This window comes from Pristis pectinata, chromosome 11 (genome assembly GCF_009764475.1).
Source record: "Pristis pectinata isolate sPriPec2 chromosome 11, sPriPec2.1.pri, whole genome shotgun sequence".
In the NCBI taxonomy this organism is placed as follows: domain Eukaryota; kingdom Metazoa; phylum Chordata; class Chondrichthyes; order Rhinopristiformes; family Pristidae; genus Pristis; species Pristis pectinata.
The window spans coordinates 77,386,085-77,397,812 of NC_067415.1; the positions used below are offsets into that span (position 1 = coordinate 77,386,085).

General features: G+C 40.2%; 1 protein-coding gene across 3 annotated transcripts in view; it reads right to left on the reverse strand.

Moving 5' to 3' along the window:
• Positions 1-543: 543 nt before the first annotated feature.
• The window catches only part of LOC127575787 (LIM domain only protein 7-like), a 203,628-nt gene continuing 192,443 nt past the window's right edge, over positions 544-11,728 (reverse strand). For all 3 annotated transcript variants that reach the window (XM_052025884.1, XM_052025883.1, XM_052025885.1), the window contains 6 exons: positions 11,514-11,569; positions 9,892-10,120; positions 7,004-7,246; positions 4,013-4,121; positions 2,387-2,489; positions 544-1,538 (listed from right to left, as the gene is read on the reverse strand). In XM_052025884.1, the coding sequence (XP_051881844.1) occupies positions 1,516-1,538; positions 2,387-2,489; positions 4,013-4,121; positions 7,004-7,246; positions 9,892-10,120; positions 11,514-11,569 (763 nt within the window). In that variant the 3' untranslated portion in view covers positions 544-1,515. The remainder of the gene's footprint in view (positions 1,539-2,386; positions 2,490-4,012; positions 4,122-7,003; positions 7,247-9,891; positions 10,121-11,513; positions 11,570-11,728) is intronic.

Genomic DNA, 11,728 nt, shown 5'->3' on the forward strand with positions numbered 1-11,728 from the left:
GTCCTTGTGGACCACCAAACACTCATTTTTACACTACATCTACCCAAACCCATGTTATTCTCTTCACATTCCCATCAACTCCTCCCTGCCACTCACCTACACACTAGGGGCAATTTATAATGGCCAATTAACATAAAAATCTGCACATTTTTGTAATGTGGGAAGAAAACAGAACACCCAACATTGCCGTGCAACTCCACGCAGACGTCAGGACCAAACTCAGACCACTGGCACTGTGAGGCAACAGCGTTACTGTCTGAGCCACCATTCATAAACTTTTAATGAGACTGACAGCTTGGCCAGCCAGTGAGCCAGAGGGGGGCAGATCCTCACTGCTCTGAGGATACAATTGATTACCTGCACTGAAACATGTTCTAAGCCACACTCCACAGCACTGATGTGTTGGAAGACTGTCTCCCTGTAGAAGAGTGCACCAGGGAACCAGACTGGGACAGGAGCAGGTAGTCAGCAGTTCTGGACCAAGGGATGAAGTGCCCTGCATATACATCAGCTGATTTTGATATATTAACATCACTGACAAGATTTAAAGATTTATTAATTTTATTTATAAACATCAGTCAACACAAAAACAAACTGACTTTTTTTCTTTTGTACAAGTTTTTTGCAAAATATTTTAACCATCAATTCCAAAAAGCCAGGAGCAAATCTCACAGATTTTGATCTCACATCAAAGCACTTAATCCCCAAGGGCTGCTCGAGGCTCGTACATTAAAAATGCATGCTTGCCCCATCTTATTTAACCTGTCCCTCTTTCTAGAAAATATTACACTCCTTCCAGAGTCGCCTAATCAACAGAATGGGAGTGGAGATGCAGATAAATGTGCTGAGATAATTTACCGCAGTTTTGGAATTATTACATGGATCTTGCAAAAGTATCAGAACATAAATGTTAAGTAGAATATATATGAACCACAGAACTCTGCTCAACAAGCAGCCATATGAACAGAGGCAGTTGTCTTACTTGCACCATAAACTAACAGCTCATCAGTTTGATAAATAAAAGTCACCAATACATTTTCTGTATAATACACCGTGCTTTCCCTTAGCTACTGTACATGCCATGCTCGTTAGAAAATAAGAGGAGCAGAAACTCATTTTAGATTGTGCTATTGCACATACATATCAGAGGTTTTAAGAGTGACTCTGCTTTCAACCTTTGGAGTTCCAGCAATTTCAGAGGAGGCAGACTTCAGAAAGCGAGTACAACTTGTAGCCCCTGCTATATATGTGCGTTCAGTTTAATAGCCGAGATTGAATCTCCACACAATAAATTTAAGGTTTATGTTTAATCGAGCAATCACCCCATTTGTAGCCCAACTGTGATGAAAAAATTATTTTAAATTCCAATGAGTAATGTCATTTTATATACTCTGATTATCAAGAGTAATTTTTTCCATTCATGTGGAGTATCTAAGTTAGGTTTCTTAAAGCATTAAGCCAAGTTTCTCCTCCTTTTCCACTCACAGCAGCATCTTTCCATTGCTTGGAGACTCCTCAATTGGACAGGAACTGCCCAGCTATCAAATAAAAAGCAACACAATGGATCAAAACTACTGAAAATTGACATTTTTAATCAGCCTGAAAAAAAAAGGAAGAAACCATAGAATAGCCCTGAAATAGTCAGACCTCACAGAACTTTGAACAGTCTCCAACAGAGTACAGAAAATACACAACAGCTTTAGACTGGAGAATATCCCAGTGCTCGACTGTACTAGAGACATGCACTTAAGGCAAGGGGGGTAAGTTTAAAGGAGATCTGCGGGGCAAGTGTTTTTACTCAGGAAATGGTGGGTGCTTGGAATGCTCTGTCAAGGGTGGTAGTGGAGGTAAATATGATAGAGGCATTTAAGAAGCTCTTAGATAGACACATAAATGTGCAGAGAATGGAGGGGTATGGACATTGTGAAGGCAGAAGGGATTAAGCTTAGTTAGGCATTTAATTACTTGTTTAATTAGTTCGGCACAACATCATGGGCCGAAGGGCCTATTCCTGTGCTGTACTTTCCAAATCCATTTATTTTCATCTCTTCGAAAACAGGATCTTCCCAAATACCCATTGTGACTAAAACAATCCTGGCTTCGTAATTCGATGCTCCCCACCCACTTTGTGTGTGGAAATTCTGAGTTCTACTGGGATAAATGATGGGCAGCAAACAGCAAGGGGTAGAAAGTTGACAGAGATGGAAAATAACATAGACTAGGACAAACAAAGCAAAGGTTAAACAAAAACAGAGCGAGACACATTTTGATTATAGGAAATGGCATCTGGCATTTCATTAGACTGACAGTGTTCATTAGAGAACAGTGATATTCCTGCTATATAACCTGGATGATCTGGGAACAGTGCCCCTGTACTCTGACCTACCTTTGTACTGGGCATAACAGGCATTGCAGAAGAGATTGTTGTTCCGTACTCGAACTTCTGCTCCAGATTCTGTTCCCCCAAGGTCAACACTGCACGAGATGCACTGTGCAGGAAAAAGGACATTTCAGTTAGATCTTTCAACTGCTGAAATTCAAGGAACGAAACTAAGTCATAAAGAGACATGATGGGACTGAATTTTCCATCTTGCGTCATTAGGAGAGGATGAGAGAGCAAATGTTGACTGCATGTCAAAAATGGGTTGCAGGTTCACCATTTTATGATCAGTAGCTAGGCAGGTTGCCAATGAAAGATCAAAGGGTTCAATTCCTCCTGGGTGTATCCTGGTGAGGGGCAGTTTCAGAGAAGCAGTCACAGCAGAAGACTGCCTGTCAACCACTCAAGAATTGAGAGCTCATGGCTTGAGTAGATAAAGTGCAAACAATATCAATAACTGAAAGCTTAATTTTAACTTCAGAGAGGTGGAAGGTACAAAACCATAGATAAGATTAATAATATAGCAAATTCAATAGTAATGCCACCCAAAATGGGGGAGGGATAATTATACAAAAATGAATCCATGGACATTATATTGTGACCAATTTCAACAGAATTAATAGAGAGTTGTGAACAAGTACTGAACACCAATATTTTTGACAGAACATGTGCTCTGAAAGGGTTAACTAATATTTCTGCTGCGGAGGAGGAAGACAAGATGAACCAAATTAAATCATATCTAATGAGCTGGGCATGCATAAAGCAAAATGCATGTTTAAAATGTGCATGCCAAGCAAAAGCAGTCTTGCAAAAGTTGTGTTCTGTTTGTCACTAGGCTGATGCATTGGTTACAGAGTTGCGTCATTCTGCAATGGGAAGCAAAGGGCCAATGTTTTGATGAATGCGGAAACCGAGGCGTCAGGGACGGAATGATAACAGAGGCGGCAGGAAGGACAAAAATAAGGTTAAACAACAAATTAATTTGAGGGCAACATATTGTGCAAACATAAACCGTAATGTGGCGGTGAAGCTAATGCCTTCCGTTTTAGCTGAAAATCAAAAGCTGCCCATTATGATACAGAAGCAGGAAGTTGTGAGTTATGCCAATCTGAAACAGAACCAAATCTATGATTATAACATTTTGGCACAGGTGCCCCAGGTTAATATAGCACTAAAATGCTTTACACCAGCAGTAGAATCCATGCAGAATACAAATCAATAAGATAAAAATAAAGGTAGTTTTCTTCCAAAACAACTTATCTTTGGAATGACACAAAACACTGGAAATATCCAACAGGGCAAGTAACAACTGTGGAGAATGAAGTAGCACTAACATTGACGAGGGGTCACTGATCTGACCATTAACGCTGCCTCTTTCTCCACTGATACTGCTTTTCCAGCAATTTCTGTTTTATTTTGGATTTCCAGCTTCTTCAGTGCTTTGCTTTTCAATTATCTTTGTAATGATTTTGATGCATCTTCAAGTTAAAGAGTCTGCATGGATTCTCACACTGTCAAAATGTTAATAAAAGTCTTGTGGAATTCTGTGCAAGCATGCATGGCTTTAAGCAGACACCCCTAGAAGTGACTTGGCAGTATTCTCCCTTAGTCATAGCTGGTCCCTAGCCTCACCTTAAAACAATGTAAATGATAACAAAGACCAAGAGATTCGATGATCATGGCAGCTCCTTTGCCCAGAGCGCTATCACAGTATGAACAGATCTTCTTTCCACTTATTGACCTGGATACAGAAGAAAAAGGGCACCAACTATATAAATGCTACACAAGCATGAGAATTACGATACCAACCTTGAAAGCTGCTCAAGGTGGATCTTTGTGAACAGCAGATATTAACCTGGCCTTAAAAGTGGGATCAAGAATTTGCCTCTGTTGACGTTATTCCATCAGCATCAGATGGCACCAGAATTGCACCAGAGGCACTTGAGAGCAAAATGTTTTTACTACAAAATGAAGCAAGCATTCATTTCACACAATGAAAACCCGATCACCATGCTCAGATTTAATAAACACTTCTACATGCAGAGAGTCATAGAAATTTGGAACTCTTCAACAAAAGGCAATTGATGTGAGGTGAAGTGTTAAATTTAGATGCAGGACTCGTTGACCTTTGATCATCCAAAGTATTGGGATGTGGGTAAAAGGTGGGTATATGGGAGACGGATCTCCCCAAAATGCAGAAGAAGCTTGAGGACTGAATCGGAGAGTAAAAGAAAGAATTAGGAGAACAGACAGCCCTTGCATCTGCTCTACTTACAAAAGAAATTGCAGCAGATCCCATAAGTCCACATTCCTGTCTGGTCCATAAAAACAAGAGCCCCTTTGGGTCTAGTGACCTGCTCCATGAATATACTCAACAATTGACTAACTGCAGCTCTCAGAGGCAGAGCACTCCAATTATTTGGAATTAGTGTATGAGAATTTCTCTTCCACCCAGATTCCACAGGGAACTGCCAACATTTCTCAGTGCAGGTGCCAGTAAGTTTTGGGATCCTTGGGCGAGTGCAGAATTTCTCAACCTACTGGCTGAAATCCCTCTGCAATCTGCTGACTGCACTTCACCTCTCGACTCCAGGTGGAGGTCCAACGATGAGCTCAGTGAGACTCCCCCAGCATTTGCAATGGGGAATTTTTGCTCTTATGATTCTGAGCCAGGTCAGACCAATGGAAGAAATGTTGGGCCTATTTATTTGCACTTGAATCACCTAAGCATAGAAGGCTATAGGTCAAGTGCTGGAAGATGGGATGAACACAGATGGGTAGCCACTTGTGAAAGTAACTGAAGATGTAAGTGTTAATAATGTACAGCTGTTATTGCATCAACCATGGCGTGACCATAGTTGCGACTGCAAGATGTGCAGGTATTTGGGTGAAATAAAGAAGTGCTTAAGTCATATCTTGTTTTGCTAAAGTTTGCTGTAAGCAACTGCCCAAGTATGTGCAACTCTGCACGTAGGCATCTTTAGACTAAGTATAAAAGGAGGGACACAAACATGTAAATCTTTGAGTGGGGATCAGTACTGAGCTTGGGGTACACTGTTTACTCTTTCTCTGTATCCCTCACTCCCACTAGCATTAAATAATAAAGCATTAATTGTACGCTCCTTGGTTCTGCAGTTGTCTACCACAGTATGGACATGATGGGTTCAGTGGCCTTTTTCCACGCTGTATGACCATGACTGTTCAGGAACTCTGGGGAGTAAGACAGGGAGAAGATGTGCTGCATTTCTGCAATATTTATGTTTTAAAATTATTTTTAAAAATTTAAGCGCTTTAATTGATTTTGATTTTTTTTTAAATCACTAATTTTTTTTAAATAGTTTCTGAGTGTCAGAGACAAACACTGAAAACTTTCACAGTTTTGGCACACTCCAGAGCTGGAGGCGGGGCTTTGCTGCCTCTCAAACTTTTCTGGAGGATTTCATAGGTGGGGCTTATTCTGGCCCAACCAACGTCACCCAATTACATTGTTTGTGGCAGTGCCACTGCTCATGGCCTCGTTGTTTGGCAATGGAATGGTTTGGGCCAATGAAGAGGACCCTCCAGCTCCAGAGAAATAGACTCAAGGCAATGGGGAATGTAGGTGGTGAATGCAGGCCCCTCCCCCTCAGGAAAGTCTTCATCCTGAATGGCCAACTCCTTATTCTGTGACTACACTCCCAAAAACGGCCCCCTGTTCCTCTCTAGTTTAATTAGGATTTATGCATAAATCAGACAGACTAGAAAATGTCATTTCAATTTCTGAACACTTCGATACGTTTCTATTCATGAAGTGGGTGTAAGTGTTCAATGGGTGCACGAACATTAATAAGGCTATAATGTTACACAAATGCAATGTGTTGTCCTGCTAAATAGCCTGTTTAGGTCAGTCCCTTGACCAATATAGCTGCAGGTTTTCTCTATAGATTACATTTACCTGTACCTTTCAATCACTTACTCAATGTTTGAAAACTGCTGGTTAAAAAACACAATCGATGTCTGAAGTATATAGTACAGGCCCTTCAGCCCATCTGGTCTATGCCAGCCAAAAACAAAATATCATTTTAGATAATCAGCCTTCACAATTCTCAAAGAGTGGCCTTCCAAGTGTACAACCAGTCACATTTTACACCTGATGAGGATTAGTGCCTTTGGGCATAGAGTACCACACTGTCAATGAAACTAATTTTCTTCAGCTCCCATTCAACAATACCCCACAACTCTCCAATCCTTCACCAATTACCTTAAATCTTTGTCCTCTCCCCCACCCTCTCTACTAAGGACCCCCCAGTAAGCAGATACTTTTGGTAAGGTACTGAGTGGTAGTTTTGTTTCAATTAGGTGAATGCTGAATACAGTCAAGTATTCTCATTTGCATCATAGCTTGCATTTAAAACTAAGTAACAGGTCGGTGGAGTCGTACTCCCGACCAGGAGCATTTGGAAGAATAACCAAGATATTTAACAGAACCATGTATTTGAAAGAAAACAAGCAATAAGAGTCAGTGAACTATTCTATTAGAGTATTTTCTCTCAAGTAATTTTTCCATTTACACAGAACGTGAAGCACAAATCATGTACTATATGTGCAGAATATTTGCATCTGTATCGGATTTTGGTTCCATACCTGCTGCCTTGAGTTAGCTGGGACTGAGTGCTTGGGGCAACAGAAGAGCTCTTGGTTAACGATGCCGTTCTCACTGATCCAGTGGACGGAGGTGGCAGTGTAGAAGATGGAGTACGCATGTAGGATCGGTTCGAGGTGGAAACTGGGTAGTAGGCCGATTCCCTTCCTGAAGAATTCACTGGCTCGAAATTTGGTCCCCAGCTATTTGTCCTTGGGGTATCCAAGTTATCCAAAGATTCACCTCTGAAACAAAAGTGATCACAATACAATTTCTTCAATGCCTCTGCTTCGTAATGACATCATATGAGTGCACTGGAACTATACCTGGCTCTACTGCCCCATGATAAGCTTTAGCAAAGCAAAGAAATACCAAATTTTGGGTGCTTTGGACAATATCAATGAACCAACATTCTGTTCATAAATCTGTGCTCAATTGGTTTCCTATCTCTCTCTTCCCCCTCACCCCATGCACACCCTTCCTATCAAGCCCCTTCCTAATTCCCAATCTACAACACCAGGATGGAAAAGTTAACATTGATGCATGGGTTAAGATGCCCCATCAAAACACCATTAAAAACACCTATTTTTTGCCTCCTCTACAAGTAGGTAGTAGCAAAAGACAGATGTTGTCTTCCCTCTAATATTTTCTTTGTAGCTTGTTGTTTTAATTGTTATAAGAACATAAACAAATAGGAGCAGGAGTAGGCCATCTGGCCCATCGAGCCTGCTCCACCATTCAATAAGATCATGGCTGATCTGGCTGTGGACTCAGCTCAACTTACTTGCCTTTTCCCCATAACCATTAATTCCCTGACTTTGCAAAAATCTATCTGTGTCTTAAATATATTTATTGAGGTAGCCTCCACTGCTTCCCTGGGCAGAGAATTCCAAATATCCCAACACAATTCTGCAAATAAAGCAGGAAAGCATCTTGCCATTGACAGTGCAGCATTTTGTACTTCAGAAGGCACAACTGCATTAACCGAGTTCATCCGAAATTGTTTCTGTCAATACTTGTAACATAAACAACTGCGTGTAAAATTGACATGTTTAAGTTGTTAATCATTAATTGTTGCCACTGCTCTTGGTTGCGGCTCTGACACAGGTCAAGGTTTTTGGAACCGGATCAATGGCTTAAGTCATTCTTTACAATCGCAAACAACTTCTGGAACTAGTTATACTGTACACATCTGTTTGGCAGCTGTATTTTTGTGGTAAACACTTAGCTGACATTAAATCCTGCAAAGGACTTGTGACTTAAATTCCTCTGTTGAAAATAACGATTTAGTTCATTGTTCCTCAATATTTTGTTTTAAGCTTTGGAGCTATTTTCCAGATAGTACTGTACGGAATCTGAACTTAGAATCATATAACATGGAAACAGGCCCTTCGGCCCACTGAGTCCACGCTGGCTACCAAGCTCCCATTTAAAACTAATCCCTTTTTATTCTCTCCACATTCCTATCAACTCCCTCAGATTCTACCACTCATCGACACAAGGAGTAATTTACAGAAGACAATTAATCTACCAACCCGCACGTCTTTGGGATGTGGGAGGGAAAACCACTGGGTTACAGGGAGAAGATGTAAACTCCAGTTTAACAGCATAGGAGGTCAGGATTGAACCCAGGTCAATGGAGCTGTGAGGTAGCAGCTCTACTAGCTGAACCACAGTGCCATGCAGAATAAATGGGTTTAATCAACAATTGCTCTTCTTGGTACAACTGCCATTAAAGACATTAGTGGCCACGTTTCAAGGGTGAGATATATGTCGAAGTACACTGCAGGGGAATTCTCTTTGCTGTTTCCATTCCAAGAACAACCTGTACTTACTGTCGTTCAATACCATTCTTTTACTATCTAGCATGCACTAAATTTGTCTAACAGCGTATAGCTTGATCCTCAGACCGACACAGTACTTTGCTTACTTAAGGCAACTTTTTCACAGCTTTATTGCAGTAATGTATCAAGGAAACGGTTCTTTGTCCAGAGGGTCTCATGACATTTATCTCAATTGGTGGATATAACTGAATTCTAGTTAACAGAGAATGTGTATTCTGAAGCTAAAATAAAAATCAATGGTAGAAAATTTAAAAACCCGAGTAATATTTTTGTAGTGACTGTCTGAAGATAACATAAATTTTAGTGAAACCATTTCCGTGCATTTTTACCAAAAGTTGTACTTTACAACGTACTCCAAGATTGTAACGGAAGAGAAAGGCTCTGCATGTGTGGGAAACAGAGGGACCAACAGCAAAGGTACAAAATTGAATTTGGTTCCGATCTATTCAGTCACTTTGCTTTGCACATATGGTGTCGGTATTAAATTAGGGGATAATTGGATGAGGAAGTGCAGTCCTCAGAGCCTGGTTTAAACACTTAATGTCTTTGCAACGTTGTGTGTTTCTAGTTAAATGGCAAAATATACTGCAATTTAGTAATTAGCGAGAAATAGAACATTGGAATCTATTCACAGTAGAGTCTAGGGAAGTAGGAGAGAAAAAACAGAGGCACCACAGTGTGGCCATTGGGTTTGGTGTGTGGGGAAGAGGGTGGGGAGCAGTGGTGCGACAGTTGTCAAATTTTACATTTTTATTTCCATTCAAGGTAACAGCTGGCAAGTTGAACATTAAATTAGACAACATGAAATCAGGTTCTATGGATAGGAAGGTCTGTGTAGATGTAACGGGATAGAAATTATGTGTTAAATGCACAACGTAGTTATCTACATTATATTCCATTTCCAAATTTGTTCCAATAAGGTCAATAACCATGTAGTACTACATTGCAAATTTGACACAGAGGTGGTTAATTTTTGCCTCAAGATCCCGAAAACCCAGCCTGCATGCAGAATGTCACTGTCATTGCTGCTTTGATGTGGCTCATACCTCCTCATGGGCCCATAATTACTGACTGGATTCTTATTCACAACACTGGCACTACGCTGCCTGATCCAGCTATTGTCATTCAAAAGCTGGGTCTTTCTGCGCATCTCCTGCAGAATTTTCTGTCGCTCTTGCTCAGCATATGACAGTGGCTGTTCTTTCTGTTGCGAGGTCTTCGGCTGTGCTTCATTCTTAATCCACACATTGTCTGAGACTCTACTCTTCACGTCACCTGTCAATCAATGGCAAATAATTGTTAGCAGCCCTTATGCCTTGTCAGAAGAAAAGCTTGGATTAATCCAACACTATTAAAAGATGGGATCCTTCATTTGAAAATACTGCACCCCATTTGCAAGGCTTTTATAATGAGCAAGTCTTTCACAGCATTGATGAAATATATGGGTGAATGAATTAATGGAACTTTTTTCATTATAATTATCTTAGCATTGGGTGATCATTGGATAAAAATCAGTTTGGGATCACTTCTGAAGGAGGAAATATTGAATTTGCAAATCAACATCAATGATAATTAGCACTCTTATTCGAAACTGATTTGGAACAGCCTGTATGTTGCATAGGCAGAATTAATACATGAAAAAAAACATGATTGATGTGGTTAATGTAATTGGATAACTAGTATACCTGAATAGTAAATTTAATATTAAATATAAATGATCCAACAATCAGAATAGTGTGAAAACAGATCATTCAGCAGGTGCTTCACACAGCAAAGGAAGAAGCAAACAATATTCATCAAAGAAGATGGTTCACGTTGGGAATTAAACATGAGAAAAAACATTTGAAGAAAAAAAAAATCAGTTTAAGATTGAAGCAGTTGTTTGAAATGCAGCTGAAATTGAGCTAATCAGCTTGATCATTGGATTAATCAAAAATGGTGAAGGCTGGCTGCTGATCGGAGCCACTCTCCCACCTCTCCTCTGGGTCAGCAAATTTCATCTGATTAAGGATTTGCAGCCTCTGAGTTTCCAACTCAACTCGCATGGCATCTTGGGACTTGGCAGAACTCCTGCGTAGTTTTTCCTCTTCAAATAGCCACTGGGCTACACCGCCCAATGATCCCACACTGACACCTAAGTACACGTCAAAATATGCACACAGCCAGGCATTAGCTTGGAGGCATGGATTATGTTCAGAATGTGTTCCGACAGAAAGTTAAAGGCAAAGATCAAAAAAAGTTTGAACATTTTGCATAGATGCACCTAAATCTTACTTTAACCCTCTTACTAATTCTTATCTGTTCTTGGGTATATAATTCTACTGCTACCTGAACACTTCTGTAATTAACCTAGTTCCCAAATAGCTCAGCAGTGATAATGATCACAAGTATTTAGCAATTGGAATACTTTAAATTTAAGATGCATTTTACTTAACTCTCTTTACAAAGTTTCAAGGAGTGTTTGTACACAAGTCCTTCTATGTCGTGACTGCTATAATTCCATACATGTGCTGCCAACTTTACTCCAAAGGCATGTTACTGAACATGCATCAATTGCAATTGAATGAGTTGAGCCAAGATATCTTTAACTCACTGGAGGGAAGTGCGTAAAAGGATATTCAAATCTGTTTTTACCTCCCGAATTAAATACTCAATAGAAGGAACTCACCATGTTTTTGCACAGGCACAACTTCATCGAGCTCAGAGGTTGACTTTGACTTAGCCCTAAAAATCAAAAAGGCATCGGAGGCCAGTTACTACAGGAAATATGTGAAGGAACACAGTCCATCCCTTACAGGCCAATTACGAATAATCTTAACAATTTACAGCAAATGCAATCACTGTCAAAATGCTGAGATAAGTATTTGATGAACAATTTTTCTT